At 43.6% G+C, this 19,201-nt stretch overlaps 1 protein-coding gene across 5 annotated transcripts; it reads left to right on the top strand.

Moving 5' to 3' along the window:
* Window positions 1–16,548, top strand: ZNF436 (zinc finger protein 436). 5 transcript variants are annotated; one of them, XM_032625134.1, is made up of 4 exons: window positions 964–1,004; window positions 1,638–1,732; window positions 2,532–2,658; window positions 5,077–9,060. In XM_032625134.1, the coding sequence occupies exons 2-4, from the start codon at window positions 1,700–1,702 to the stop codon at window positions 6,327–6,329; spliced, it is 1,413 nt and encodes a 470-aa protein (XP_032481025.1). In that variant the 5' UTR covers window positions 964–1,004; window positions 1,638–1,699; the 3' UTR covers window positions 6,330–9,060. The 5 variants fall into 5 exon arrangements, with proteins under 5 accessions (XP_032481046.1, XP_032481015.1, XP_032481025.1 ...); XM_032625150.1 differs by lacking the exon at window positions 964–1,004 and adding an exon at window positions 15,852–16,548 and having other exon boundaries at window positions 1,211–1,732; window positions 5,077–6,366; XM_032625142.1 differs by lacking the exon at window positions 964–1,004 and adding an exon at window positions 12,111–12,668 and having other exon boundaries at window positions 1,211–1,732; window positions 5,077–6,366.
* Window positions 16,549–19,201: the final 2,653 nt, after the last annotated feature.

Raw genomic sequence — 19,201 nt, 5'->3', positions numbered from 1 at the left:
GGAAAGGGAAGGCTGCAAGTCCTTCCGTTCGGAAGAACTCCAGTTGAATGTAGCTTAGCTGCTGGTGGTGTTTCTTGGCTAGCTGCTGTGGTCTCAGGAATCTGCCTATGAGCCTGTGGTTTCTCTGAGCTGTCTGAGAGTCTGAGGTCTCGGGAATCTGTGAGTCTTTGGGATCCGCCTACGATCTCTGGGCTTTGCCTGCACGTCTACGGATTCGAGATCTACCTGCAGATCTAAAGATAGACAGGATCTGCCAGTGACCCCCAGAATCTTTCCGAACGTCTGTAGTCTCAGAGAACTCTGCCTGCGGATTTGAAATCTGTTTGAGGCCTCTTGGATCTTGGAGCCGGCGACCTAGCGGATCTTTTGCGGGCCAGGAGGTAGGTCTGTTCGTTCCCAGTTCGGGTTTTCGGCTTCCCACCTTCAGTTGGTCAGGGACTGCTAACAACCTAAGGGTCCGCCGGGCGTGGGCCATTAGAGGCCCACGATCCCATCGATGCGGGAGGCCGCCAGGAACCCTTTTGGCAGGCAAGCCCTCAGGGATGATAAGGACGGTCCTTCCCAACCCTGGGGTCTGGCTCGCTCCACCTTACGCGCCCCTATACCCCACCCTCGCTTCTGATTTCCCTCCGGCTTCTGCGTCCCCTCCGCTAGGCGCAACTCAGCCTGCCCCTCAAGGAGCGCCCTCTTTAGAAGGACGCCCCTACAGGGTTAACAGCGATGGAGCCGGGACACAAGCCTGGCTCAGCCGCGGAACACACTTGCTGGCAGACGGGCGGCGCGTTGCCCCCTAGGAGTTGTAGTCTGCGTAGCAGTGTGAGAATGCCGCAGTCGCTGCTGGGTGATGTAGTGCGTGGGTGGAGCTCAAAGTTCCAGCGCGGCCGCTGAGTCTCCCCTGGGGAGTGGGCGGCTGCTGCTTTCCTCTCAGGCCTAGGATGTCAAGTGAGAGCTAATCCCAGCTGAACTCAACACAGGCCAGCGCCTAAATTAGGCTCGACGTCGCAGTTAAGATCCGACTCAAGATAAGCTTGTAGGGACGTGAAGAGAAGCAAGGCAACCTCCCTGGCTTAAGCCGGCTGTGGTCTCCAAGAGAGGAGAGCGGAAGATACTCCGCCCTGGCTAGGAGGATGCGCTTTTTTCTTCACCCTTTTGTTCTTTTCCCTCCGTGGCTTTTGGCCTCTTACTGGCCTTTGTACGCCCGAATGGAACTCCAACTCCCGACAGGCCACGGGGGCGGGCTCAGGCGTGATAAAGGTGCTCGGCCTTGCTACAAGAGGCGGGCCTTGTATTCACTTCGCTCGCTGATTGGCTGAGGCAGCTGCCGGAAAGGGCCCAGCCTCGACATGGAAGAGCAGAGGCGTTCTGTGGGCTGGGCTGAGAGTCTCCTCCCTGAGACAGCCTCGGCTTGACCCCCGTCCCGGGAGGGACCGAGCCAGGGGGCTGTCTTAGTAATTCCTGGAGCCTCTACCCTTTGGTGGCGGAGACACGGAGGGCGGGTCGCGCTCGAGGGTCAGGGAGGAGAGTGACCCGGCCCGGATTCAGGGCCCTCCCCAGTCGCCTGGCGGCCAGAACTCCAGACCCGGGGAGTGGGCAGGGCCTGTTTCTGTGCCTCACGCCCTGCTTTTCGCCTCCTTTAGCGCTGTCTGCTAGCTGCTTTTCCTGCTTTCTCTCTCCTGGGAAGCGAATCCTTGAGCCCGAGATGGCAGCCACCCTGCTCATGGCTGGGTCCCAGGTAAGCCGGGGGTGGCTTCTCGGACCCTGCCTGTGCTTACCCACCTCGTTCCTGCGTTTCTTTGCTCCGCGAATCTCTGTGGGAAATTCCCTGAGATTAGTAATTCGCTTGCTTCGGTATTCTGCCTCCAGAGACCCAGTATCAGAACAGTATAGCCACAAACAAGCATTTACTGAACACCTGCTGTTTGCCTTTAAATACTGGGGAGACAAAAGATGCATGAGGCATGCCCTCCCTGCCTGCTCACAATCAGTAGGAAGACAGATGCATCCGGTTAACCATGAAACTACATGATAAGAGCACTATTTTCTGTAGGAGCAACATGCTGTGGGGACCAAGAAGTGGGAGTATTAATTCTGTCTGAGGTGTGGGAGGGAGGTAAGGGTGGAGCAGAGCAGCGAGATGGGGTGCATTGAAGAACAGTCGGTGCTGGAACAGGGCCTTAAGGAACAGTAGGATTTCACTACCCTGAGAAAGATATTCCAAGAAAATAGGAACATTGTGGGTAAAGGTATGGAATGATGTAGGTGCTAGTTGTATTGAGAAAAGTACTGCTAGAGGGTAAGGTTCGGAGTGGGGCAGGGTTATCTGGCCATGGGACCAAAGCAATCAGCTCATAAATTGCTCTCTCCTTTACCACATCTCTTTGTTGCTTGTTTATTTCTCCTTTGGACTCTACATATCAGACCTAATACCTTTTGCCTCCTCAACAATTCTAGCCATGTCTCTAATTTCGAGAAGAAAAACTGGTACTAACCTCCTAGATACCAAGTATTGAGGAAGCGATATGTGATTTCAGGCACCTGTGACATTTGAAGATATGGCCATGTATCTCACCCGGGAAGAATGGAGACCTCTGGACCCTACACAAAGGGACCTTTACAGGGATGTTATGCAGGAGAATTATGGAAATGTTGTCTCATTAGGTAAGTATTCTCTATCTTTCTCCACCCCACGTTTTTGAGACTGTCAAAAATGCCTTAGCTCTGTCAACACAACCTAGTTAGTTGATTCTTAAAGCTCTTAATTGGATTTTGGCTTGAGTTGAGTCCTCAGGCAGATCTTTGAATGCGGGAATATCAAGGTCATATGGTCTAAAATGAAAGATCGTTCCTGCACATTTTAGAAACACTCAGATTTCTTGCGCCCTGAGTCATTTGCCATTCTCCAGCCTGTCTGTACGGATCACTGACCAAACAGGTCTGACATAATGGTGCTTGCCAGGATATAAATGCCCCTGTAAATGGTGCTTTTACTAGAAGATAAAGGGGTTCTGACCCAGGTTCATGGGAAGGCAAAAGCCACCTTTTTGTGTTTGCTTTGGCTTCAGAGCTGTAGCTTTGACTCAGGTCCTTTATTTATCCAGAGCAGGTACTTGTCTAGAGACGTTTCAGAGTTGATCATAGATTTTGAGTGTGTCAGATGATGCTGTTCAGAAGAATCCTGAACTAAACGAGATCACAAATTCTATTAGAGAGGGAAGCTAATTTTTTTGATGGTCTGCAAACCTGTCTTTTCTCTTAGATATCCTTTGGTCTGGGTGTAACTAGAATAAACAGTGTATTCTTGAGCTGAAAGTCTTTTGACTCACTTTGTCTCCTGTTAGGACTTGACAGAAGTTAGCAATCATGTATGGTTGACTAGGACATCTGCCATTCATTAGGATTATTCCTTTTTATGAAATCTTTATTCCTATAGCTTTTAACAAACAAAAGGCAAACTGTGAAGGGTTTCCTTTTTAAATTGGGCTCTCTCTGATGTCCCAACTTCCTTGGATCCTTCCTTTCAAAATGCAGCCAGAAGTGAAGTTATCTACCCAGATCTATTGTAGTCAGTAACCCAAATATTCCACTTAATCCAACAAAAGCAAGAAATGAGAATCTTAAAGAAATGTGAATTTATATGTCAGTGGTCCAGCCCAAGGAGCACATTTTGGAAGGATGGAAGCACCAAAAAAATATATATATATATTTTTTTCTTGCCCATATAAGTTTGGGAGTGGGTTAGATAATGTTTACAAGGCTTCTTTACCTCAAGACTCTTCAGAACCTTTAATGTGATATCAGGCATTTTTAATTTCTAAGAAGATGATGTTGTATGCACCATTTACCAAACTAATTTATCCCTGGACCCTTTTCTCCCAGCATACCTAGTAATCTCTTTCTGAAGAGTGTACCAAGAAACACAACTTGGAAAAAGCAGTGTCTGTTAGAAATTTTGTTGTAGACAGTGACTTTGTATATTTTGATTTTCATTTAAAGTCTTTACCTACTCAATGCCAAGAATATTCTGAGCCAGGCATCTCTTTTGCCTTCTCCAACCTTCCCACCTCTATTTTCATTAAAAGCCCACTGAGGGAATTCCCTGGCGGTCCCGTGGTTAGGACTCTGCACTTTCACTGTGCTGGGCCTGGGTTTGATCGCTGGTGGAGTTCCCCGCAAGCCACGTAGCGCAGCCAAAAAAAAAAAAAAAAGCCACTGAAAAGTAGCAGGTAACATTTGGCAGTCATTTTTCTTGTCAACCGAGACTTGATATAGATTGATAAAAATTTGTTTTTCTCCATGCTAACCCAGTAGGTTCTTAGTAAATATTATATAATGGTAATGAAGAAGGCTTGACAAGAGCATACACATACACACACATTCATTCACATATAAAATATCTAGGCTTTTGGCTTTTAGAAATTCTAATTTAGAGTCTTTTATATTTTCTGTTTATGGTTTTCTTCTTTTGAAACACCAGGAACATATACAACATTCATAAGGAACTATTAACTGTAGTGATACAGAGCATGAACTTTTATCAGACAGAACTGGATTTGAATCTTAGCTTCACCATTTACTACTGTATGACCTTTTGCCAGTCACTTCTGTGGGCCTTGAATCTCTCATTCATAAAGTAGAAATCATCATAATGCCTGGCTCTCAGGGTGGCTGAGGTAATTCACATAAAGAACTTAAAACATGGGGCTTCCCTGGTGGCGCAGTGGTTGAGAATCTGCCTGCTAATGCAGGGGACACGGGTTCGCGCCCTGGTCTGGGAAGATCCCACATGCTGCGGAGCAACTAGGCCCATGAGCCACAACTACTGAGCCTGCGCGTCTGGAGCCTGTGCTCTGCAACAAGAGAGGCTGCGATAGTGAGGCCCGCGCATCACGATGAAGAGTGGCCCCCGCTTGCCACAACTAGAGAAAGCCCTCGCACAGAAACGAAGACCCAACACAGCCCAAAATAAATAAATTAATTAATAAAAAAGAAAAAACAAAGAACTTAGCACAGTGCCCAGCACACAGTAGATAATTTTTGTGTGTGTTTACCAGTATTATTCTTCACCTTTTATTACAGATTTTGAAATCAGGAGTGAAAACGAGGTGAATCCAAAGCAAGAGATTAGTGAAGATGTGGAATTTGGGACTGCATCTGAAAGACCTGTTGGTAATACTGAGGACAGTCCTGAAAGTGAAGAGGCCTTTGAAAACAGGGATAGATCAGAAAGACAATGGGGAGATCTAACAGCAGAAGAGTGGGTAAGCTATCCTCTCCAACAAGTCACCGATCTGCTTGTCCACAAAGAAGTCCATACAAGCATCCGATATCATATATGTTCTCATTGTGGAAAGGCCTTTAGTCAGATCTCAGACCTTAATCGACATCAGAAAACCCACACCGGTGACAGACCCTATAAGTGTTATGAATGTGGAAAGGGCTTCAGTCGGAGTTCCCACCTTATTCAGCATCAAAGAACACACACTGGAGAGCGGCCCTATGACTGTAATGAGTGTGGGAAAAGTTTTGGAAGAAGCTCTCACCTCATTCAGCATCAGACAATCCACACTGGAGAAAAGCCCCACAAATGTAACGAGTGTGGAAAAAGTTTCTGCCGGCTCTCTCACCTAATCCAGCACCAAAGGACCCACAGTGGGGAAAAACCCTATGAGTGTGAGGAGTGTGGGAAAAGCTTCAGCCGGAGCTCTCACCTAGCTCAGCACCAGAGGACCCACACAGGTGAGAAGCCTTACGAATGTAACGAATGTGGGAGAGGCTTCAGTGAGAGATCTGATCTGATCAAACACTACCGTGTCCACACTGGGGAAAGGCCCTACAAGTGTGATGAGTGTGGGAAGAATTTCAGTCAGAACTCCGACCTTGTGCGCCATCGCAGAGCCCACACAGGGGAAAAGCCGTACCACTGTAATGAATGTGGGGAGAATTTCAGCCGCATCTCACACTTGGTTCAGCACCAGAGAACCCATACTGGGGAAAAGCCATATGAATGTAACGCCTGTGGGAAAAGCTTCAGCCGGAGCTCTCATCTTATCACACACCAGAAAATTCACACTGGAGAGAAGCCCTATGAGTGCAACGAGTGTTGGAGAAGCTTTGGTGAAAGGTCAGACCTAATTAAACACCAGAGAACCCACACAGGAGAGAAACCCTATGAGTGTGTGCAGTGTGGAAAAGGTTTCACCCAGAGCTCCAACCTCATCACACATCAAAGAGTTCATACGGGAGAGAAGCCTTATGAATGTACCGAATGTGAGAAGAGTTTCAGCCGGAGCTCAGCTCTCATTAAACATAAGAGAGTTCACACTGACTAAGTCCTGTAATTACGACTGAGAAATGATTCATTTGAAGGTACAATTTTATTTGATATCAAAGAGCTCTCTCAAGACTGAGCTGCTTTTACTGTACTGAATTTCCTTGTTGTGGGCCACAGTTTAGAACATCAAAGAAGACAAGCCACTTGAAATTCTGATCCATGGCTTTGGGAATGGTATTCCTTCCTCCAAAATAGTGATTTTTATTCACCCAATATTCATGAATTATTTCATCAAAATCAGCCCCACAAGTAACTGGAAATCTGAAGACCAGGTGCTAAATGCTGATAAATGCTCAGGCCTGGAAATGGAGTAAATCTTTAAAAGTAATTTCTCCCATCCTTGGCCCAAAGAACTATGCTAGGGGAAATATTGACCTGTGATAGGGTGGTCACAGCTACTTTGGTAAAAGACAACCAGAGACTTTGCTTGAATTGCCACATGTATTCACTCACCATGGTAGCTGGGCACACACATCTTCCCTTCAAAGGGCTTTCTCCTAGAGTTGCTCATGCATTTGTATCTTTCTGTCTTCCTAAGAGCAGGATTCTGCATGATGAAGGCAATGATCATAACTTTTTGCCTCATTGTTTCTAATTAACTTTTTTAAAGCTTTCATGTTTGTGGAAGCTAACTGAAGATACAGATTAAAAGGAAAAATGAGACACAGGTTTGGGGACCAAGGACTCATCAACAGTGGTGACTTTAGCAAGAGATGCCCACTGTTATTGCCATTAATCAGAATTTATTAATTTTCTTTGGGGATCACTGTAGGGAATATTGTAGGGAAAATATCTTCAAGGAAAGATAGGACCGTAAGTGATGGTGGAGTGTAAGGAGCAAGTGGAATTGACCACTTTAGGGAAGGAAACAGAGTCCCTTCCCAAGGAATGCAGGTCATTTCTCTGTTCTTTCCCCTCTACCCTTTAAAATCAATTCTCCCGGGCTTCCCTGGTGGTGCAGTGGTTGAGAGTCTGCCTGGCGATGCAGGGGACACGGGTTCGTGCCCCGGTCCGGGAAGATCCCACATGCCGCGGAGCGGCTGGGCCCGTGAGCCATGGCCACTGGGCCTGCGCGTCCGGAGCCTGCCCTCTGCAAAGGGAGAGGCCGCAGCGGTGAGAGGCCTGCGTAACACAAAAAAAAAAAAAAAAAAAAAAAAAAAAAAAAAATCAATTCTCCCTATACCGCTAACTCTAGGATTTGATAAGGGCCACATCCCAGTGTTTATCTTAGCTTGCATAAGGGCATGTGTATGTACATGTAAAATGTGTATTCCTATTGTTTTTCCAATAGAAACTGAATTCACACTGAATTAGCATGTTCTTGGGTGATATTGATCATGTGACAGAACTACAGACATAACTCCAATGTGAGAAATGTCCTTTTTTTCATTCTTTATGAAAAAAAATTGAAACACTAGTGCTGTAATGTATACTCTCCTGTAAGATCTGTCTTTGTACAGAACGAAGCACTTGCTTATATGTATCGGTCAGTTGGAGATTATTACCAGACAAATAGGTTGATTGTCCTGTTCTCAGACTGAATTATCTTCTCGTTGGCCTAGTCACAGGGAATTAATAAAACTAGATAGGAATGTATTTCCATTCTCCCAGCCTACAGATTTAAGTGGTTAATGTAAGAGTTGACCCAATTTAAGCCCAGTACTGTCAGTTCTCCTTATCTCAGCCCAAATAGGAACTAAGAAATATCCCAAATGTTGATGCTCATCCAAGCATTTGGGGGTGGGAGTGGGAGGGAACTGATGCCAGGAGATGGGACTAGAGCGAGGAATATATATTTTTTGAGCCTGCCCCACGTTTTTTCTACTGTATTGTGAGTGTTGTAACATTTGAAAAACTTTTGCCATAGCTCTTTGGGACTTGGCGTTAAAGGAGCCAGTGGTCTCCCTTGGGTAGTGTACTATAGTGATTTATTATGACCCACAACCACGTGGGTCTGCATCCCTTGCAAATGACACAACCTCAAAAGTAACAATGAAAAACCACTCCACCAAGTAGATGTCTTTATGTTGTCACTCTTATTTAAATACAAACTTGGGCAGGGAGCATGTTTTTTGTTCTATACAAAATTTAGCTGACTTTGGATATTCATATTTTAATTGTTGAATGACTTACATGTTCTTGATGACTAAACTCAAATGTCTTTTTCCCGTATCAGTGTTGCTGGTGGTTTTAATGAATATCAAAGTTCTCCTCTTGTTTCTGTGAGCCACTAGGGGCATCAGCTGCAGAGTGGCTGTAGAAGAAGACAGCATCTCCATGACCTATTTCACCCCCTTTTCCTTCCCTACTCCCCTGCCCCACCCCCAAGCTGTTCTTTCTGCTGCTTTTGGCTTCTGAGTGCCCCAGCCATCTCTCCAGACATGTACACTTCAGTTGGGAAGTTAAAAGGGCAAGGGCCAGACCAGCTCTGTCTCCTCTCTTCCTGCCAATTGTTGCCCATTTGCTGTGTTGAACTCTGTGTAAAGTTATGCCTCAGTCTCTCTTTGCTAAAGCTTTTTGCATGCCTTCTGCTCCCAAGTCTCTGGCTGCTTCTGCACACACCCTGAACACATTGTGCCTGTTTTCTATGGTTGTGGAGAGTGGGTGAACAAGTAAGTATGTACAGCAGTTTTCCTTATGGTATTGGTCACAGTTATCTTGTGTCTATCTATATCTGTATTATTCTAACAATATCCTGTAATTAAAAGTATAATTTTTAAAATCAAAAAGCTGAGAATTATTTTAGTAATCCAGCACCAATTCATAAAACAGCTTTTCATCAGATTTATTAAAATTGGGCACAATTGTTTTTATATTGATGCATTTGTACAGATGTTCTTGTGGGAATTTGGGAATACCGTGTCTTCACATATGGTGAGCCCTCTGGATATTGCCAAAATTTGGCAAGTGCAAAAACCTGGACAGTTCCCTGTGAAGATTAGGCTGGTGGCAAAGCAACATGGAAATATTTGTTATGGGTAACTCATTAGCTTTGGAGAAGGGAAACAGAAACAAACAAACAAAAATCCTAACGGAAAAATGAGAGGAGGCCATATTGCTTTAAGGAGATATTTTTGAGTATCTATTAAGGATACTAAGATAATTTCTATTAAATTAGTATTAGGATCCCAGAACAGAGATACGTCTTAGAAACAAAGGCTCTATATTCATGACATGATTGTGCAGTCTGCCTAAGGCTGTGGTTATGTTCTACTAGGGTGTGGCTATGATTTTCAAATTACTTACACATAATTTTATCTTACAAAACATTTTTTTAAATGGAAGGCCAGTCTAGGCAGAGGTAGGGAGTGGAAGTGCTTTAAGTTGGGGAAAAATACAAATATGAAAGAAAAGTTTTAATTAACCCTATCGCCAAGACTGGAAAAAGAAAGAGATTTTATCAAACCTTTTTTTTTTGGCTGCACCGCATGGCTTGCGGGATCTTAGTTCCCCGACCAGGGATCGAACCCGTGCCCTTGGCAGTGAAAGCGGGGAGTCCTAACCACTGGACCTCCAGGGAGCTCCTGTAAACATTTTTTAAAACTCCTTTTCTCCTTTCAACATGTTCAGCATTTTTTATTTCTGGGTAGGAAAGTTTAAGGAAAATGCTGGAGAAATTCACCTGGAACCTCTCCTTCAGGGCATTTAACATGTTAATGTTTCGCCATTATTATAGTAGGGGCAGATTTCCCTCTTTGAATTTTCTCTAGGAGGCTAGCCCTTTGTTATGGCTGTGCTTCCAGCCCATTAGGACCCCGCTGAGTCTACTGAAATGATAATTTGTTAAATGGTTCCCTAGTGTTTCAAAGGTTAGTGTTCCTGCTGAAAAAGGAGTTCCTACGCCCTGGGAGAAATGCACCTCTTTGAAGCATTGGTTAGATACCTAACTCTGTAATGGAGTAGCCGACTGGGACCTGCTTATCTATAGGAGACTTCAAGATAAAAAGTTGTTAGTGTGGGACTTCCCTGGTCGTCAGGTGGTTAAGACTTTGCCTTCCAATGCAGGGGGTGTGGGCCCGAGCCCTGGTCGGGGAACTAAGATCCTACATGCCTTGCGGCCAAAACACCAAAACATAAAACAGGAACGATATTGTAACAAATTAAATAAAAATTTTAAAAAATGGTCCACATCAAAAAAAAATCTTAAAAAAACATTGTAAAGTAGTTATACTGCAATAAAGATGTAAAAAAAAAAAATAGATGGAAGATAAGGAATCAGAAGCAGCCAGTTGAAATTACTTCAAACTTTTTGTGAAGATGAGAGATAAGACTATGAAAAGACGTAAGGAATAAGTCCTGGAAAAAAAGCAATGGAAAAGGTTTTCATTTAAGGACAGAGAACACTGTGATATGTGAATAGGCAAAGGGGAGAAAATTAGTGGAGAGAAAAGGACTGGAGAAAATAAAAAGTTGTTAGTGAAAAACAGTTGAGTAAAATGAATAGAAGAAAATTACCCTGTAATGACCTAAAACGGTTTCATGGTGAATCCCATTGTATTATCTGTTTTCCTAAATGCTTCATATTCGAAGTTTGTATCATTTTCAGCTTCTTCAAAGGTGCTTTTTTCCCCTCTGGCAGAGACTGAGGCTGATAACATCAAAATCTCACTTTGAATTTCACACCAGCCCCTGAGGCTGCCCTGTAGAGGTCTCCACTTGGAAATTACCCAGGCAGACCCCAAACTGAATTTACCACTTTGTTCTATCACCATCCCCCCTCACCTGCTTCTCACGTTATTTCCTAACTCAGTCATGGCATAGTCACCCAAGCTAGAAACTTGCATATCATACTTGAAAACTTCTCCTTTAGCCACCTTCCCAAAATCAATAATGAAAATTAGTTGAATAATTAGTCTTCAATAATTAGTCTTATGACATACCACCTCCTAAGTAGTTCTCAAATCTGTCTACCTGCTCTATGTACTGCCACCACTTATCCTGTGACCTTGGGCGAGTTACTTAGCTTCTCTGTTCCTTGGATTGCCCATCTGTAAAATGGGAGTAATTATATCCATCTCACAGAGTTGCAAAGGTTAAATTAAATAATGGGGCTCAAAATATTAGCTGCAGTTATTCAGACCATCACCAAGCCACATCCTGCTTACTGAAACAACCTCTTAATGAGTCTCATCTATTTTCAACCCCCTTCCATCTATTCTCCCTTGCTGCAGCTAGAATGATCTTTCTGAAGGGCAAATCCCTTCATGCCACTCTTCTGCCACTCAACTTTCTCATGCTTTCCATTGCCAGCAGCATACAGTGTGTTGTAGGTCATCAAGATCTGGCCTCTGCTGCCCTCGTCAGCTTCAGTTCTCTGCACTTTCCCTGTACTTGCAACGCTCTTCAAGCTGCATCTCTTTCTCTCCATTCTTCTGGTCAACTCCTCTTCATCCTTCAGGTCTCATACTTAACTTTTTCTAGGGAACCTTTCCTGATCTCATGAGACTGGATCAGGTGTTTCTGTTCAGTGTTCCCTGGGATTATCCCACTGAAAGTACTTTATTCATTTTGTAATTGCCTGTTCACTTTTTCATCTCCTCCATTAGACTTTGATATCCTTGAAGAAATCACTGTCTTGCTCATCATTGTATCTTCAGCCCCTAGCAAAATATTTGACTTAGAGTAGGCAGGCAACAAATATTTCTTGGATAAATGAGAGGAGAATATATATAAACTTCATTCCCTTCATCAGGACTGGTGACTTTATTTCTGATTTGTCACTGCACAAGCTATTTGTAAAAGAAATTCTGTAGAAACGGTAGATATTCTCTCATTGCAGATCTGGTGAGGCCTAATGCAAGAGAAAAAAGGCACCTAAAGGTAAAGGCAACGTGGCCCAACTAAGACACCCCCTCCCAAGGTAAAGCTGGGATAAAGTCACCGGCCCCTCACGCTCCAGTACTTGAATCATTGTCATCTTTGGAGAGTTATCTAGGATTAGACATCATGGCAACTTTGGTGACATGTTACAAGGCAAGCTCTCAATACAGGAAGCTTGGGCAGGATTCTAAGTTCCCAGCTGCAGGTCTGGCTGTTGGTCAACCTCTGAAATTCTCCAAGCTGAGCACATAAGCCAATAGTTGTTAATATTTTCAGGAGGATTCAGATTCCTTTGAGAATCTAATGAAAGTTTTAGATCTTTTGTTTGAGAGTTCGTTCTTTATTTTGCTTACAAGTCCTTTATCAGATATGATTTGCAAATATTTTTCCTAGTCTTTGGCTTTCCATTCCCTTAACAGTGCCTTTCAAAGAACCAATGTTTTGGGACTTCCCTCTTGGCACAGTGGTTCAGAATCCGCCTGATTCTGAACCGCCAGGGTTCGAGCCCTGATCCAGGAAGATCCCACATGCTGCGGAGCAACTAAGCCCATGCGCCACAACTACGGAGCCTGAGCTCTAGAGCCTGTGAGCCACAACTACTGAGCCCACGTGCCACAACTACTGAAGCCCGTGCACCTAGAGCCTATGCTCTGCAACAAGAGAAGCCACCGCAATGAGAAGCCTGCGCACCACAACGAAGAGTAGCCCCCACTCCCCACAACTAGAGGAAGCCCATGCGCAGCAACAAAGACCCAACGCAGCCAAAGATAAATAAATAAGTACATTTATATTAAAAAAGAAAAACCCAAAGAACCAAAGTTTTAAATTTTGATGAAGTCCTGTTTTCTAATAGGATTTTTACCCAAGATTTCCGTTTCTAAATCTCCATACTGATAGTTCTTGAGTTACAAGACTTCAATCTTTGGTTTTTAGACAAGAGAGGGAAGAAGAATGCTTTCTAGACTTCACCCTCATTTGGTTATGTCCACTCTACTGGAGTTTGGATTTTAGCCCAGGTAGTACTGCCATTATACCAGAGCAACAGGGCCATCTCCCTGAGCCCTGCACTTTAACGTTGCACCTTTCCCCACTAGGCCAAGGGGATGTGCCCATCTAGAGCTCATTCTCCCCCCTCCCCTTCTAGGTCACAAACCTCAACTATCTAGGACCTTGGAATTCTTTGCCCGGACAGCCCACTTCAAGCCTCTTCCCCAAGTTTGTTCTCTTGAGGGCAAACCGATCTCCATGTGTGTACCCATAGCCCTTGGTTTGGGAGGATGGACAGAGATTGGACCTGCAGCCACACGTGGACCTGAGGGCCCTCCTGGAATAGGACAAAGCCAGAACAGGAAAAGAAGGGGGCAAGCCTTCATCTGCTTTTGTTTTTTGCCATGCTGCATGTGGGATGTTAGTTTCCAGACCAGGGATCAAACCTACACCCCTGCATTGGAAGCGTGGAGTCTTCAACACTGTACCACCAGGGAAGTCCCTTATTTGTACTCTTGTTCAACTCCTCGTCCTAGCCTCCAGGCATACTATCAACTGTTTTTACCAGTGACTTATAAGGAGTCAGAACCTATGATATCCAGATTCCTGAGGTGAGTAATTTGTTGGATGGACGAGTATGCTATGGATGGAACCAGAACACACAAAGAGGAGGAATCTGGGGTGGGTATAAAGAATAGAAATTAATTAAGTCATTTAACAAAAATTTGTTGAGCACCAACAATGTACCTGGCATAGGAATGAATGAGGCAAAGACTCTGCCCTTGTTGAACTTGTATCCTGTGGGGGAGATGGACAATCAACAAAGGTATATATAACATCAGGTGGTAACAAGTACAATAAAGAAAAATAGAGTAAGAGAAGGGGAGTGAAGGGGGAATGCTATTTTAGACAGGATGGTCAAGACTCTCTAAACGGGTGACATTAGAGCAGAGTTCTGAAGGAGCTGTCAGGATATCTGGAGGAAAGTGTTCTAAGTACTTAGTTTACCAAAGAGCAAATGTAAGGTGCTAGGCAGCGGTTGGCATACTGGAGGAACCAGCCTGGGGTGGGTGGAGGTCAGGGAGGAAGGGGGCAAATGGTGGGAGATAAAAACCATCCTTAGAGACTTGTTGAGGAGTTTGAAGCACCTGTTACATCCAAACACATGTCCATATGCCCAGCAGGTAGTTGAAAATATGAGTCCAGAGCTCAGGAGCCCAAATGGGCTTGTAGATAAAGAAATGGGAATAGTGAGTATGGAAATGAGCAGTGAAAACCATGCAAGTGGATGGGGTGGCCCTGACTGAGTGTGAGAACAGCATCAAGGATGGAATCCTGGGAGCACCAATAGGTAATGATGGGCAGAGGAGAGGAGTATTACAGAACCCAGAGAAAAATCCGGAGAGGAGGGTCAGAGGGCAAAGGACGTGACACATTTCAAGATGTCCAAATGTAGCAGATGTCTAGTGAGATACTGTATTTGAAACTCTTTGTAAACGGAAAAACTCCATGCAAGCATAGGTATTATATTACTGTTAGTATTAATGATAATTAGAGAGCACTTTCCCCCTTCCTCTAATGGTTATTTTAACTTAAAGGTAATGAAAGTTTAGTTTAGTCTATTTATAATCAATCCTTACTATTTTATTGCACTTTCAAAACAAAACAAACATAAGTAAGTTATACTGAGGGAGCAGGACTCCCTGTTAAATCTGATTTGTGTAACAGTATAATGTATAATGTATAATGTAACAGTATAATGTATATTGGTATATGGGTAATAATCGTAGAATTCTACTGGATTTTGGTTAAAAGCTTACAGTAACACTTCCTAAGGTTTGTCACACATAACTCTTCTGTCTGCCTATAGGGAAGCCTTAAAATAATTAAAACTCAGTGGACCAAATATTATGTTCAACAGTCTCCTAGAATTTGATTTCTGGACTTTAGGTGGCAGCTGCTGCCACCGCCTGTGCCAGTCTCTTTAACGGCTGCAGAGTTCAGTGTTAGCGGGTAGATGCACCAAGGTGCTGATGGTGAGTCTCCAGGGAATCCTGCTGTTGCTAAGCGGGAAAATGTGGTGTTAAATTCTTCCAAAGACCAAGTGTTCATCACTCTTAAATTGGACTTAACAAACCTAATTGAACTTGAAAGTTGATTCTTTTTTTTTTTTTTTGCCACACCACGTGGTATGCGGGATCTTAGTTCCCCAACCAGGGATCAAACCCGTGCCCCCTGCAGTGGAAGCGCGGAGTCCTAATCACTGGACCACCAGGGAATTCCTGATTTTTGTTTTCTTCTTCTTTTTTTTTTAAATACATTTATTTATTTTTGGCTGCATTGGGTCTCCGTTGCTGCGCGTGGGCTTTCTCTAGTTGCAGTGAGCGGGCTTCTCATTTCGGTGGCTTTTCATTGTGAAGCATAGGCTCTAGGCTTGCAGGCTTCAGTTGTGGCACATGGGCTCTAGAGTGCAGGCTCAGTAGTTGTGGCTCACGGGCTTAGTTGCTCCTCAGCATGTGGGATCTTCCCGTACCAGGGCTCGAACCCCTATCCCTGTATTGGCAGGCGGATTCTTAACCACTGCACCACGAGGGAAGTCCAATTCTTGTTTTCCTGAGTTTGATTGATGAAATGGAAGATTGGAAAGGAGAGCTCATTTTGCTAACTTTCTTTTTCACTTTTTTCCCCCACTTTTTCTATATTCCCTCAACAGAACCCAAGGAGAGCAGAGAATTCATTTAAAAAAGAAGGACAAAAATAATTTCAAAATCAGAGACTACCAACTTCAGGTTTGGAAATATGAAGGCTTAAAAAAACAAAGGTTTAACTTTATTTGGTTTAATTCATCTCTTCTGGCTGTGTACGATAATGATTATGAGACTGGAATTTGGAGTTAGATCAGAGTCTGAGTCTCAACTCTGACCTGGGAATTAATTTCTTCATCTGCAAAAGGGAGATGATACCTTTTGGTACTTGCCTCATATATTGTGAGAATTAAATGAGATAGCATGGCAAATGCTTTAAAACGCTAACTAGTATTATGAAGTCTATGTAGGTATAATCTCCATGGGATGTTTTCTTTTCTAGCAAAGCTACCCAAACGGTTGTTGCTCCTCAATATTGAGACCTTGTGAGTCCACAGTTTTGTTCTTAGATACTGTCATTTCTCAGAACATGTTCAAACTGCATTGCAGAGCCAATTTGCAAAGTACATAAGGAAAATGTTCTCGTTATCTTATATCACAGTTTGCTTTGGGCTCTAAATAGTATTTTCTAACTTATTCATCAGATTGACAATGATGGGTTTTTGACTGATAAAAATGTCTACCTCTACAAACGAAGAATCTGCCAACAATAAGACTTTAATTGAAAAGGAGCTTGATGAAGTAGCTCAAAACTCGGTTTGAGGGCTTCCCTGGTGGCGCAGTGGTTGAGAGTCAGCCTGCCGATGCAGGGGACAGGGGTTAGTGTCCCAGTCCAGGAAGATCCCACATGCCACGGAGCGGCTGGGCCCGTGAGCCATGGCCGCTGAGCCTGCGCGTCCGGAGCCTGTTTTCCGCAACGGGAGAGGCCACAACAGTGAGAGGCCCTAGTACTGCAAAAAAAACCAACAACTCGGTTTGAGTCTTTGTTCAGCTGTGTGGCTTTGAGCAAGTTTTAACCTCCCTGAGCCTTGTTTCTTCAATAAAATGGGGTAATATTACTAGCCTTTAAGATTTCATGAGAGGATCAGCAACAGCATTTGTAAAACACTGGAACACAGTAAGAGCTCCATAAATGGTAGTGATTATTGTTTAAAACGTTGTGTCACTAAGATGAAGAAACACTCTTTCCACTTTAAAACAGCTTGATGAATTTGAGAATTAGAAGGGAACCCATTGGGCCAGCTAGGATAATCTTCAAAAGAACAAATGCAAAACTGATGATAAAGCAGGCACACAAAAATGATGATAAAGCAGGCCTTGGGGTAGGTTGACTACAAGCTATTGCAAGCCACCCATATGGCAATTTATTTTTTAAAAGAAGCATAATCCTAGGAGGTAAAAGTGAGAGACAGTGTTCAGCTCTGGCCAGTCTTGATTGGAGCACTATCATTTTGGAAAATGGTAAATACAGACATTTATTATTTATTTATTTATTTTATTTTTGGCTGCGTTGGGTCTTAGGTGCAGCACATGGGATCTTCGCTGAGGCATGCAGGATCTTTCCTTGCAGCGTGGGCTTCTACTTGTGGCGTGCAGGTTTCCTCTTCTCTAGTTGTGGCACATGGGTTCCAGAGCACGTGGGCTCTGTAGTTTACCTCACACGGGCTCTAGTTGAGGCGTGTGAGCTCAGTAGTTGTCACATGTGGGCTTAATTGGCCCACAGCATGTGGAATCTTAGTCCCCTGACCAGGGATCGAACCCACGTCCCCTGCATTGTAAGGCGGATCCCTTACCACTGTACCACCAGGTAAGTCCCTCTATATTATTTCTTTTTTCCTTTCCCCTGTGTGTGACTTCAAACTGTGTCTGGGATGGCTTAACCTTGTTAGTAGCAAGTGAAGGCATTTTGAAGAGGCTGAATTGATGTAATCTTGTTTGGAGTCTGAGGAATAGACTGTTTCTTTTAGAATCATGAAAGGGACAAGCAAGATGAAGATTAATCTAAGGATCCAATAAAAAGGTGTGGTAATTTTAAACATTCTTTGTTATTTCAGGTTGTAAGTGGTAAAAGTCAAAGCTTCAGTTTGAATATTCTGGTGCCCTGTAATTGTTTTAAGAAGCAAAAGCATGTTGTTCATTGACATACCAGTCAGACCACAGATTTGGTCTGTCACGGGGCAGGGCTGTGGACTCGTCTAGCCGTGCTGTGTTACTTCATCTTAAAAGGTTAGAGATAGCTACCCACCAACAGTCCCTCCCATCAGGAAACCTGCACAAGTCTCTTAGATAGCCTCATCCACCAGAGGGCAGACAGCAGAAGCAAGAAGAACTACAATCCTGCTGGCTGTGGAACAAAAACCACATTCAAAGAAAGATAGACAAGATGAAAAGGCAGAGAGCTATGTACCAGATGAAGGAACAAGATAAAACCCCAGAAAAACAACTAAATGAAGTGGAGATGGGCAACCTTCCAGAAAAGGAATTCAGAATAATGATAGTGAAGATGATCCAGGACCTCAGTAAAAGAATGGAGGCAAAGATCGAGAAGATGCAAGAAATGTTTAACAAAGACCTAGAAGAATTAAAGAACAAACAGAGATAAACAATACAATAACTGAAATGAAAACAACACTAGAAGGAATCAATAGCAGAATAACTGAGGCAGAACGGATAAGTGACCTGGAAGACAGAATGGTGGAATTCACTGCTGCAGAACAGAATAAAGAAAAAAAAATGAAAAGAAATGAAGACAGCCTAAGAGATCTCTGGGATAGCATTAAACGCAACAACATTCGTATTATAGGGGTCCCAGAAGGAGAAGAGAAAGAGAAAGGACCCGAGAAAATATTTGAAGAGATAATAGTCGAAAACTTCCCTAACATGGGAAAGGAAATAGCCACCCAAGTCCAGGAAGCGCAGCAAGTCCCATACAGGATAAACCCAAGGAGAAACACACCGAGACACATAGTAATCAAGTTGGCAAAAATTAAAGACAAAGAAAAATTATTGAAAGCAGCAAGGGAAAAATGACAAATAACATACAAGGGAACTCTCATAAGGTTAACAGCTGATTTCTCAGCAGAAACTCTACAAACCAGAAGGGGGTGGCATGACATATTTAAAGTGATGAAAGGGAAGAACCTACAACCAAGATTACTCTACCCGGCAAGGATCTCATTCAGATTCGATGGAGAAATCAGAAGCTTTACAGACAAGCAAAAGCTAAGAGAATTCAGCACCACCAAACCAGCTCTACAACAAATGCTAAAGGAACTTCTCTAAGTGGAAACACAAGAGAAGAAAAGGACCTACAACAACAAACCCAAAACAATTAAGAAAATGGTCATAGGAACATACACATCGATAATTACCATAAATGTGAATGGATTAAATACTTGAACAAAAAGACACAGGCTTG

Source organism: Phocoena sinus, chromosome 1 (assembly GCF_008692025.1).
Source record: "Phocoena sinus isolate mPhoSin1 chromosome 1, mPhoSin1.pri, whole genome shotgun sequence".
NCBI classification, from domain to species: Eukaryota; Metazoa; Chordata; class Mammalia; order Artiodactyla; family Phocoenidae; genus Phocoena; species Phocoena sinus.
Note: the sequence above shows the minus strand (reverse complement) of the source record. Positions and strands in the feature narration are given on the sequence as shown.

What these genes read in the sequence shown, in the direction of transcription:
- ZNF436 (XM_032625150.1), top strand. Translation starts at nt 1,700, where the DNA reads ATGGCAGCCACCCTGCTCATGGCTGGGTCCCAG. An exon ending in TGCTCATGGCTGGGTCCCAG is followed by an intron (nt 1,733 to 2,531) that starts GTAAGCCGGGGG and finishes ATGTGATTTCAG; the next exon opens with GCACCTGTGACATTTGAAGA. An exon ending in TGGAAATGTTGTCTCATTAG is followed by an intron (nt 2,659 to 5,076) that starts GTAAGTATTCTC and finishes CTTTTATTACAG; the next exon opens with ATTTTGAAATCAGGAGTGAA.